Source organism: Microcaecilia unicolor, chromosome 11, assembly GCF_901765095.1.
Source record: "Microcaecilia unicolor chromosome 11, aMicUni1.1, whole genome shotgun sequence".
In the NCBI taxonomy this organism is placed as follows: Eukaryota; Metazoa; Chordata; class Amphibia; order Gymnophiona; family Siphonopidae; genus Microcaecilia; species Microcaecilia unicolor.
Genome location: NC_044041.1, coordinates 125,585,817 through 125,598,794, shown reverse-complemented (window position 1 = coordinate 125,598,794; position 12,978 = coordinate 125,585,817). Strand labels below are relative to the sequence as shown.

Here is a 12,978-nt window from a genome sequence, read left to right as displayed (position 1 = left end):
TCCAGATTTAATTCATTCTTACTATCCATTCTTTAATTTCCTTCATCTACCTGTGGCTTTTCATCTTTTCCTCACCCTTGTTCTCCCCATGCCCTTCCTCTTATTCTCCAGTCTTTCTCTATTCCCCTTTTCCATCCAGCAGCTCTGCTTTCTCTCCCCATCCTTCCAGTGTCTCCCCTATTTCTTTCTGCATTCTTCCATCCAGCGTCTTCCCTCTTTCTCTCCCCATCTTTCCGTTTTCCCTCTCTCTCTCCCCATCCTTCCATCTGTTTTTTCCCCCCCTCTCTCTCCCCATCCTTCCATCTGTTTTCCCCCTCTCTTTCCCCATCCTTCCATCTGTTTTCCCTCTCTCTTTCCCCATCCTTCCATCTGTTTTTCCCTCTCTCTCCCCAATCCTTCCATCTGTTTTTCCCCTCTCTCTCCCCATCCTTCCATCTGTTTTCCCCTCTCTCCCCAATCCTTCCATCTGTTTTCCCCTCTCTCCCCAATCCTTCCATCTGTTTTCCCTCTCTCTCCCCATCCTTCCATGTTTCCCCTCTCTCTCCCCAATCCTTCCCTCTGTTGTTTTCCCTCTCTCCCCAATCCTTCCCTCTGTTGTTTTCCCTTTTTTTCTCTCTCCCCAATCCTTCTCTCTCTTTTTCTCTCTCCCCAATCCTTTCCTCTGTTGTTTTCCCTCTTTCTCTCTCTCCCCAATCCTTCCCTCTGTTGGTTTCCCTCTTTCTCTCTCTCCCCAATCCTTCCCTCTGTTGTTTTCCCTCTTTCTCTCACTCCCCAATCCTTCCCTCTGTTGGTTTCCCTCTTCCTCTCTCTCCCCAATCCTTCCTCTGTTGGTTTCCCTCTTTCTCTCTCTCCCCCCAATCCTTCCCTCTGTTGGTTTCCCTCTTTCTCTCTCTCCCCAATCCTTCCCTCTGTTGGTTTCCCTCTTTCTCTCTCTCCCCAATCCTTCCCTCTGTTGGTTTCCCTCTCCCTGCCAAGTTTCCCGCGAACGGCGCGAAGTCGCGACGCACGCAGCACCAGCCCCTATTTCCGGCCGCTGCTGCTTCTCCTGTTGAGCAGCAGCGGCCGCTACACAAAGAAAAAGTTAAAAAAAATTTAAACCTGGCTGAAACGCGGCACCCCGGCACTGTCAGCCATTAGGCATTGGCCGTTGCCCCGCAGCCGCTCCTCCTCTTGCCTCTACGTCACTGCCCCTGGAGGAAGACCCCGGAGGAGCGCAGTGACGTAGAGGCAAGAGGAGGAGCGGCTGCGGGGCAACAGCCAATGCCTAATGGCTGTCTACAGTGCCGGGGTGCCGCGTTTCAGCCAGGTTTGAAGTTTTTTAAAAAATCTTTTTCTTTGTGTTGCGGCCGCTGCTGCTCAACAAGAGAAGCAGCAGCGGCCGGAAATAGGGGCTGGCACTGCGTGCGGGACATGGACTCACGGGGCGGGGGGAGCAAAAAAAAAAAAGGTGCCGGTACGCCGTACCGTTGCGTACCGGCACAAAAAAAGCACTGCTTTAAACTCATAAAATAAAATATACTTTACTTTTCTTAGATTTCACACACCAAGCAAACATTTTATTCACTCTCTCTCCATGTTCACAGCCCTTGTCTCCCTGCTCACCAGGGTTGCCAAATAAAAAAAAAAAATTCCCACACAAAACCGTCAAAAACCCGCCCAAAAACCACACACACCCCACCCCCGCCGTCATCAACCCCGCCCCTTCCGTCATCACCCCCACCCCCACCGTCATCAACCCCACACCTTCATCACCCCGCCCCCCGCCATCATCAGCCCCACCCCTTCCGTCACCCCGCTCCCGCTGTCATCAGCCCCACCCCCACCATCATCGCCCCGCCCAATACGTCACAAACCCCGCCCAAAACATCACAAACCCCGCCTCTGACACCATTAGCCCCCCCCCCCCCCCGCTGACCAAAAAAACGCCCCAAAACCCGCACAGAAAAAACAAAACAAGCCCAAAAAACCGCAACCCGCCACGGGCAAAAGTTTCCCGCATCGGGTTGCAGAAAACCGCCCAATTGGGCGGGAAAACCGCCCATCTGGCAACTGGGCTGCTCACTCCAGTCTCCCTGGCAACTCACCCCCCCTAGTGGAACATCTGACATCACTCAACCAATCAGCTTGTCAGCAAAAGACTGGTGTTTTTTTTCTGATCTGTTTAGAATCTTGGCTGCTGTCCCTCCCCCATAGAAGTTACTGCAAAACTTCCTATATAGAGCATTTTAAAGTCAAATTTTAACCTGAAACAGCAAGGAACATTTTATAGTACAATCCCCACTTAATCATGGTTTATTTCTTGAAAAATAAAATCATATTTAAGAAACATCTCACACTTTCTTCACCTAACTCTATTAACAATTCCCAAACTAACTTTAAACCTTTTACAGCCAGCAGCATCCACCTAAACCCTGGAACAGCCCCCTCAGAGCCCCAGGAAAAAACATTTAATATATGTTACCATATGTTACAAAACACACACAATACAAGCCCCATGACCACAAACTCCAACCAGCCACTATTCTTTGTCCCTTCATACATCATTACTGCAAAGCTTACTTGTTCTTCAGTGTTACCCTTGTTTTCTGGGTAATCAATATGATTGTTGTTCATAGATGATGATAAGAATATCAAACATATATGCCCTTATCCATAAGGAAGAAAGAACTCACAAGTCTGACAGACCCTGACACAGCCCTGCAAAGGCCGAAACGTGGCCTGTGTCAGAAATCTGGTTCTTTTTTCTATTGTAGTGAATAAAATCCTTTAAAATATAAGATTTTCTTCTGATTTGTTCCTTTGCTTTTGCCCAATTAAATCACGTGTGCAGGGCTATCTGCTGATCACTGTTCCCTCTAAGCTGAGCAGGGATCCTCCAACTACATTGCTGCCAGTGGGGGGAGGGGGGATGATGCTTCATTATTATGTTTTGAATTGCTAGGGACTGACAGGTTCCCCAGAGTCCTGCAGAGCTTGCCTGTCCCTCACTATTGAATATATGACAGTGAAACAGCACCCCCTACTGGAAGGACTGCAGGTGGAGGACTGCTGCTCAGTTTAGAAGGAACAGTGCAACTGAATATCACCACAGACTGCAGCCGGTTCAGGGGGCGGAGTCAGCAGTTATATGGTTAAGTGCTGATATTCAGCATTTAATCACCTAAGTTAAGCGGTCAAATCAGACTGCATAAAACTACATAAAAAGATGCAGTATTTCTTAGATGGTTAAGTGCTGAATATCACACAACCAATATAAGAAATAGTTGGCTGTATAAACCCAAATATTCAGTGCCAGTGGCCACACATGGCCTGGCACTGAATATCCAGGAATAATGCTGGTAGCAGCTATAAACGTCCTCACTGCCACTAGTTGAATATCTACCCTTAGACTATATAAACACTGAACAGCACTGTAAATCAATGCCATAACAGAAATATGATAAATGTCATCAGAATATGAATGATACCATAATAGGCTGTATGAAAAAAACATTCATATAACATAGTTATAATACTCATGATCTTAGCACAACACAAATGAAAAACTTTAATACACACATTAAAATTTTCAAATAACATAGATATGATTCTAATGCTGTTCATATTCTAATACAATGAAACATCTTAATCTGTAGCTGAAGAGGCAAGTGCAATTGAGATATATACAGTAGACAGGACAAGTTGGGTAGCAGTGGTGTACCATGGGTGGGGTGGTGAGGGCAGTCCGCCCCGGGTGCACGCTGCAGGGGGGGGGGGCAGGGAGCAGCTTTGCGGCTGTCGGCTCTGCCAGTTCCCTGCTCCTTCTGATGGTACGTTCTGTTCTGGGGTGGAGGGAGCAGGGAAACAGCAGAACTGACAGCCAAGTGGCTGCTCCCAGCACCCCAGGAGGTAAGAGCAATGCACCTGGGGGGGAGGGGTGCACAGTGGTGATCCGTCCCAGGTGGCAGCCAACCAAGGAACACCACTGTTGAGTACTACAAAGTCATTGGGATAAATAGATGAGTAGCAAAACTGAAGGCAAATTATATGTACAGCTGAACAAGGTATGAAGAACTGGTCTAAGTTACAAAGTAGGTGGCAAGCTAGCTCAGATGCGAAGTATATGGATACTCAGTTGCCACATCATGTATTAAAGGCTTGGGAGAAGAGCAAGGCTTTCACCTGCTTCCTGAAGTTAAGGTAGTCTTGAGTTTGTCATAGCTCCTCTGGGGAGTGAGTTCCAGACTGTGGGACCTACACCTGAGAAAGTTTGCTGGCAGGTATCACATCATCTACATTACAAGAGTAAAGAACAAAATTTAACACTAAGAAAATCCAAAAAGTATTTTGTTCTGAACATTGAAGAGAATGACTGCCATCTGAGTATCAATTTTAAACAAATTAAACCTCAACTGCCTTAGAAGTTCTACATAGATGACCATTCACAATGGCTCTAATCACTGGTTTCCAATTAAAGCACCAGAAAAGCAACAGTGAAAACAACTCCCCAATTGGAGAATTATTAAAGCAAATTAATGCTATTACTACAGTAGCTTTAAAATCTGGCTTCTTGTTAACGAGTTTCAATTTTTGAACTTTACAAAAGCTACCATTCTGATTTTTTATCTGCTTTCCAAGATTCATAAAACATTGGACCATCCACCTGGACATCGAATTGTCTCGGCTAGAAATTCCTTACTAGAGCAAGTACGTAAATATGCTGATTGTTTTTTTGGCTCCGATTGTCTCTTCTATTCCATCATTTATTAAAGACACTATGCAGTTTTTGAACAAATTACATGAACTTTTGGATATTCTAATTAACGCTTTCTTGGTGACACTGGATGTCCCTCGGATGAAAGCTATCGAGGCTATTTGCCTGGAACTAAATCAGCGTTGTAGACCTATAACTGTTCCAACAGAATTTATTCTCCAATTGGCAAATTTGGCATTACAGAACAATCACTTCATGTTTAATGGTGATCTTTTTTGCAACTATCAGGCATAGCAATGGGTGCTTTGTTTGCCCCTTCGGTGGCAAATCTCTTTATGGCCAAATTGGAAGCTGATAACATCTATAAACTGCCTTTGTTTGATCAAGTTTTATGTTGGTGATGGTTTATAGATGATATCTTTGTAATATGGCTGGGTTCTAAATTGATGTTTTTGCAATTTCTTGAAGAGTTGAATAAAATTCATTCTACGATCAGCTTTCAATACTCTATACATAACACAGAGATATGCTTTTTAGATGTGAAAGTTATGAAGAAAGATTCTCATGTAGAGACTACTATTTTTTCAAAACCTATGGACAGAAATACTTTGCTTGTTGTGTATGGCAGTGTGCATCCTCATGATGTCAAAATCAGTCTTCCGTTTACACTATTTTTGAGATATCGTCGCATTTGTGATTCCTCTGAGAAATATAAAGAGGCTTCTGTGCAGTTGCAAAATAAATTATTAGAGAGAGGATATCCTAAAAAAATTGTCAGTCATATAAACGTGCATTTTTTAATTATCGGGAACAACTTTTAGCAAGCAATGTTAAGCATGACTCTCAAAGTTGAGTTATATCTTGTGTGTTGAAATATACTCATTTATCTTCGAGCATTGCTAAGATCATCATGACCCATTGGAAAACTTTATCAGTTCATGAAGTGTTCTCGCAGACAGATTGCTTAATAGCGTATTCCAGGAGCACCAATTTATAAGATCTTTTAAGTCATTCGGATGTATGGACTGTGAAACAGGACACTAAGTTTGGACATATTAAAAGTGGTAAATGTGTAATCTGTGATAAAAGATAGAAAGCACAGGGCAGAGTTAAATTGCTATTTCTATCAATGGAGGAAGGTGAATAGTGGAGTGCCACAAGGATCTGTACTGGGACCACTGCTATTTAAATCAGTTATAAATAATTTTGAAATGGGAACAATGAGCGAGGTGATCAAATTTGCAGATGACACAAAACTATTCCCAATTGTTAAAATCGCATGAGGACCATGAAAAATTGCAGGAAGTCTTTGGGATGCTGGAAGACCGAGCATCCAAATGGCGGATGAAATTTAATGTGGACAAATGCAAAGTGATGCATATTGGAGAAGAATAACCAATTATAGCCACATGATACTAGGTTCCACATTAGGAGTCACCACCAAGGGAAAGGATTTAGGTGTCACCACGATCAATACATTGAAATCTTCTGCTCAGTATGCAGTGGTAGGCAAAAAAGCAAACATAATGATCGAAATTATTAGGAAAGGAATAGAAAATAAAACAAAGACTATCATAATGCCTCTGATATAGTGCATACTGTGACCTGACTGTGAACATTATATGTGTTTCTTATCATGGCATCTGAAATACAGCTCAACCTCGTTATAACCCGATTCGCTATAACACAAATCTGCTTATAATGCAATGCAAGCTTGGCTCTCGATTTGATTAACAGGAAATGGCATGACATAACTTACTGAAGCAAAACTTAAGACAAAACACAATTACTCATGGTTACAGCACTCTCTCTCTCTCTCTCTCTCGAACGGCACTCCTGAACAGTTGACAATTGAGAAAACAACCATGCTTAATGTGTTTCAAATGACAGGCAACTGGATCTTACTTTATGGAGCAACCAGTTGCATGAGCTTTTAAGGATGGTGAGGATATCCTTGAAGAATGCTAAGAAAACAGTACTGAAAACCTCCTTAAAACCCAGGAACCATTTATTGTGGTCCTTGACAATGTGGTTGCGGAGTGCATTGATAAGTACCCTGGTAGTATGAGCCAGATGTGGTATGTGGAGAAGAAAGGAATGTGGTGGGAAGAAGGGGAAAAAAGGAAGGTATTAGGGAAATATAGAGAAGGCTCAAATATGATAAGAGCTTTATTGTGTTGTTAATTTCATGGACATGTCTTCTTCAAGTTACAGATACAGAACTTGCATTGTATAACAGCCCTGAATAAAGATGGCATAAATGTAAAACCACCTCCAAAAATCCAAAAATTTTGAGTTTTAGAGAATGGCTCCTAAATTTGCTCTCCTTGGACATGCAGTTTTTTAAAAATCTGACACTTAACTATTTGTAAAATGTCACTCCTCCCCCAAAATGGAGTTACCGCTCAGCTACCGTGTGGCTCCTGCGGTGATTTCATTTTTGAGACACGTCCGATACACACAGCCAAAAAATAATTTTTATTCTTGGATGCGCGTATCGGACACGCACCAAGTGGCATTTGGTGTGCATAGGTCATTATCGCCCGGTTACCGTTTGAGACTTTACCGCTAGGTCAATGGCTGGCGGTAAGGTTGCAGGTCCAAAATGGACGCACAGCAATTTTGATTTTGCCGCATGTCCATTTTTGACAAAAACTTTAAAAGGGCATTTTTTACAGATGCGCTGAAAAATGATTCTACACGTGCCCAAAACCTGCGCCTGCACTACCGCAAGCCATTTTTCAGTACACCTTAGTAAAAGGATCCCCTAGAGCCCATTGTGTATTTTCAGCTGATCTGCCCAGCTAATATCTATTTACCCAAGTAAATAGCTTGGAAGCGTGACCTATGGAATCTGATACATCCAATACAATCTAAAACATAATGCATTGTTTGCGTTTGGAATTATGCACACACCCACTTTTTCTTTCTGTGCTGTTATTCTTTATTGTGTGATCTGTTTACAGGGTTTTCAATAAAAAAAAGATTTATTTAAAAAAATACCATGAGTAGACTGTATGCGGGGACCTATTCAGCTGCTGGGATGGGCTGATGACTCCTGTTTTGGAGAAAGGGATCCAGCCGGTCATCAGGAAAAAAGTCAGTCTATGGGATGTAGAGGCTCTGCTGGACTCCAACCTGATAAACTCAGTGCAAGGTCAGTGGAAAATCCAGGTTGGGCTGAACCTACTTTCCACCTCCTCAATGGTGTCAGGCAGTAGGGCTTGACGCGTCTCCAACAGAAAGCAGGCAGCCACCCCGGCTACCATGGACGCCACACCATAGATCAGGTAAGGCAGGAAAGATACAATGTCCCCCAGCAAGTAGACAGCAGGAGCCAGCATAGAACCAAAATAGGCAGACATAAAGGAGAGGCCCAGTCCGCGCTGCCTGCAAGCAGAGATCAGAAAACATTACTTCAGAAGACTTTGAGGAAAGGAGGAGGAAGAAAACCATAAACTATCAGACCAGCTGGCAGTTAGTCCTAGTTTACTAGTTAAACGCCAGCTTTTCAAATTGTGTCTCATTACATACTTAGTTTACTGCAGAAAAGCAATGGAACAGAAAACTCAGAATGTGTCTTTTGCCCTGATGGCAGTTTTTTTTTTTTTTGTTACATTTGTACCCCGCGGTTTCCCATTCATGGCAGGCTCAATGCGGCAGGCAATGGAGGGTTAAGTGACTTGCCCAGAGTCACAAGGAGCTGCCTGTGTAGGGAATCAAACTCAGTTCCTCAGGACCAAAGTCCACCACCCTAACCACTAGGCCACTCCTCCACATGACTGCACTGACCATGCTTCACTCCATTGATCACTATCGTATGTATGAGTATACTTGTATTTAGTTGCACCTAATTTTGATTCTTCACTTTTAACTTAAAAAAAACTCAAAGCAGGTTAAAATTAAAACCTAAACCAAGGGGCTACCGTTAGCATGAGTTGGTGGTAAAATACATGTCTTATTTTAGCACAGGTTCCATTTTATGCAAGGAGATCTAGTTACTGGGGTTAACAATAAAATAATACATCTTAATGGTAGCCAATATTGATAAATGCTCTCCCCCAATTTATAGAACATATCAATAAGGTCAAATGAAAAACTGAACACATAATTCAAATCTAAAGGATTCAGCCCACACAAGCTCTAATTATGTGGAAATCCATGCAAGGAGACAGGTCCTAATTTTCTTAAGAAATACTGTGCTAAGTAATTGGTACAATTCTGATGCTAACCACAGTTGACTGGTTATTGTTAATTTTGCAATGGGATGAAAAGGAATTTCTAGCAGTGCTTCCTGTGAAAATGTTCTCGATGATACATAAGGACAAAGCAAATCAGAAATTGCTTGGGGAAGGGTGTGACGTTATCTAGAGACCAGAGAAAGAATTTGAAAATGACAATACACCTTTTGCCACTTTTATAGCTATATATTACAAAAACTGCAAATGTTTAAGTCTGACCAGAGTGGTCCTGATACACTGAATGATGTATTGACAGTAGTTTAAAAAAGTGAGTGAAGTACAGCATACGCTATTAACACAGTAAAAAGCAGCTCCTGATATAGTAAACTAATGGATCACAAATGTACCGAGTCAAAAATATGCCTTAATACAAAAAGGTGCAATAAACACTGTAATAAAGTTAACAACCTTAAGAACATAAGCGTTACCATACTGGGACAGACCGAAGAGCCATCGAGCTCAGCATCCTGTTTCCAACAGTGGCCAATCCAGGTTACAAGTTCCTAGCAAGATCCCCAAAACAGTACATTTTATGCTGCTTATCCTAGAAATAAGCAGTGGATTTTCCCCAAGTCCATCTAATAATGGCTTATGGACTTTTCTTTTAGGAAGTTTTTAAACCCCACTAAGCTAACTACTTTTACCACATTCTCTGGCAATGAATTCCAGAGTTTAATTACATGTTGAGTGAAGAAATATTTTCTCCGATTTGTTTTAAATGTACTACTTTGTAGCTTCATTGTGTGCCCTCTAATCCTAGTATTTTTGGAAAGAGTAAACAAGCGATTTATGTCTACCCATTCCACTCCACTCATTATTTTATAGAACCCTATCATATCTCTCCTCAGCCACCTTTTCTCATTTTTGTCACCCTACTCTGTACCTTTTCTATTCCACTACATCTTTTTTGAGATGCAGTGACCAGAATTGCACACAGTATTTGAGGTGCAGTCGCACCATGGAGTGATACAAAGGCATTATAACAACCTCATGTTTGTTTTCAGTTCCTTTCCTAATTTTATTTGCTTTCTTAGCCCCCGCTGCACACTGAGTAGATGGTTTCAATGTATCATCAACAATGACACTTAGATCCCTTTGCTGGTTGGTGACTCCTAATGTGGAACCTTGCATCACGTAGCTATAGTTCGGGTTCCTCTTTCCCACATGCATCACGTTGCACTTGCTCACATTAAATGTCACCTGTCATTCAGATGCTCAGTGTCCCAGTCTTGTAAGGTCCTCTTGTAATTTTTCAGACTCCTCTTGCGATTTAACTACTTTGAATAACTTTGTGTAAATAGGGTCATGGACTTGGTTCTTCTGGATCTGTGGGTCCCCAGTTTGGAGAGCTTAGGTCTGTGACTGGCTCTTGTGTTTTTATCTTCCATCTACATCCCACAGAAGTAAATGTATATGACAATGTTACCTCACTTCATTGGGCTATAAAAAGAGATCAGTAAAGTACAAAAGCATGGTTTTTCCTGCATGCAAATTCACCCATATACAGGCTATATCCATGCATTACTCAAATTAACACATTTTTATGGTGCACCATTCAGGTGTGCTAAAAGACTTATTTCATCTGAAGGGGCAGTCAGGGAAGACAAGGCCATAGCGGAGAGACTACATGAATTCTTTGCTTTGGTCTTTACCGAGGAAGATGTGAGGGAGATACCACTGAAACAAATCTCTGTAAACCTGGAAGATGTAATGGTACAATTTGATAAATAACAACAAAAAAGAAAAAGGGGTAGACTAATGTAGTTCCAAAACAAGTGGTTTATTGGCAAAAATTGACTCAAAGCAGAACTGCATTTCAGTGCCAAAGCAACTGCCTCAGGAGTCAAATTATAATCTCAGCCAAAATTGGTAAATGTAGACTCATATGGGTACCGCAGTGGACTTCAGCCAGGTGGACCCAGGCCCATCCCCCCCCTACCTGTTACACTTGTGCTGGTAAATGGAAGCCCTCCAAACCGCCCCCAAAACCCACTGTACCCACATCTAGGTGCCCCCCTTCAGCCATAAGTGCTATGGTAATGGTGTAGAGTTGTGGGGAGTGGGCTTTGGGGGGGGGGGGATTTGGTGGGCTCAACACCCAAGGGAAGGGAGCTATGGACTTCAGAGGTAGTTAACTTTAGTTTTTTAATTGTTACAAGTGTCCCCTAGGGTGCCCGGTTGGTGTCCTGGCATGTGAGGGGCACCAGTGCACTACAAATCCTGGCCCCTCCCACGACCCAATGCCTTGGATTTGGTCATTTTTGAGCTGGGCGCCTTCGGTTTCCATTATCGCTGAAAAACTATACTGCCCAGCTCAAATCCGCACAAATCCGATGCATTTGGCTGGCACAAACCGTAGTATCGGAAAAAAGATGGACACCCATTTTTTTCCAAAATACAGTTTGCCCCGCCCCTTCATGTACCCGTTCTTGGAGATAGACGCCCATGGAGATGGGCGTTCGCGTTCGATTATGCCCCTCCATATATGTTACTATTTGTATCCCACATTTTCCCACCTATTTGCAGGCTCAATGTGGCTTACATAGAGTGAAGGTGCTGCTTTTGAGTATCTGTCTAAAGTCTTGGATTAAATTCTTGAAAAAGTAAAATATATCAGACTTACAAAAGTTGTTTTCTCTAGGGCTGTACCATATTCGATTCGATACAGCCCTGAATACATTATTCGTATCTGGCCAAATAGTGATTTAAATTTGAATCTGAATAATCCAGGGCTCTACTGTGCTAAATCTACTAAAATAAATACCTTGATCTCTGATTTCACATTGCTTCTTTTATTAATTGTTATATTAAGACTCAATGCCCACTATTAGCATTCGGTATTCATATTCAACCAAATAATATTTTTCATTATTTATATTTGGCCAAATAGTAAAATATGCTATTTGGTACAGCTCTAGTTTTCTAACCACTCATACAATACCTGCTATTTCACTGATAGTGGGGAATCCGGGGATACTTGAACTAGTGACTCTTTCTTTGGGCATTAGATAAATCCCTAACATTTATTTATTTATTTGTTTGTTTGTTTGTTTGTTTGTTACATTTGTATCCCACATTTTCCAACCTATTTGTAGGCTCAATGTGGCTTACATAGTACCGGAGAGGCGTTTGCAGACTCCGGTGTAAACAAATACACAGCGATGTTGTGGTAAGATAAAGTTCATGTGGCATAGCCACATTAGGGAATCGTACAGCGGAAGAGTTGTGTCATGTCCATTACGTTCTTTAGTTTGTTGTGTTGCGGAGATCAAGCATTTAAGTTGGATCAGTATGGTATGCCTTTTTAAACAGGTTGGGTTTTAGTGTTTTACAGAAGTTTAGTTGGTCGTACGTCGTTTTCAAGGCTTTTGGTAGTGCGTTCCACAGTTGTGTGCTTAAGTAGGAGAAACTGGATGCGTAAATTGATTTGTATTTAAGACCTTTGCAGCTCGGGTAGTGCAGATTTAGATAGGTTCGTGCTGATTCGGATGTGTTCCTAGTTGGTAAGTCGATCAAGTCTGTCATGTATCCCGGGGCTTCACCGCAGATAATTTTGTGGACCAGGGTGCAGATTTTGAAAGCAATGCATTCTTTGATTGGGAGCCAGTGTAGTTTTTCGCGGAGGGGTTTTGTGCTTTCAAATCGCGTTTTACCAAATATAAGCCTAGCTGCCGTGTTTTGAGCGGTCTGAAGTTTTTTAAAGGTTTGTTCTTTGCATCCCGCATAAATTCCATTGCAGTAGTCTATGTGGCTTAGTACCATTGATTGTATCAGGTTGCGAAATATTTCCCTTGGGAAGAATTGTTTCACGCGTTTGAGTTTCCACATTGAGTGGAACATTTTCTTTGTTGTGGATGTCACTTGACTCTCTAGTGTTAAGTTGCGGTCCAATGTAACACCGAGGATTTTCAGGCTGTCTGAGATTGGGAGGGTGTAATCTGGGGTGTCGATATTTGTGGGGTTGTCCACGCTGTGTTGGGATGAGAGGATGAGACCGTGTGTTTTTTCTTTATTGAGTTTTAGTTGAAATGAATTTGCCCATGA

General features: G+C 42.3%; 1 protein-coding gene across 1 annotated transcript in view; it reads right to left on the bottom strand.

Moving 5' to 3' along the window:
- Positions 1-4,233: 4,233 nt before the first annotated feature.
- LOC115480979 (solute carrier family 22 member 6-B-like) overlaps positions 4,234-12,978 on the bottom strand; it is a 28,250-nt gene continuing 19,505 nt past the window's right edge. The window contains exons 9-10 of the mRNA XM_030219964.1: positions 7,884-8,083; positions 4,234-4,271 (exon numbers count right to left, since the gene is read on the bottom strand). Of these exons, the coding sequence (XP_030075824.1) occupies positions 4,234-4,271; positions 7,884-8,083 (238 nt within the window). The remainder of the gene's footprint in view (positions 4,272-7,883; positions 8,084-12,978) is intronic.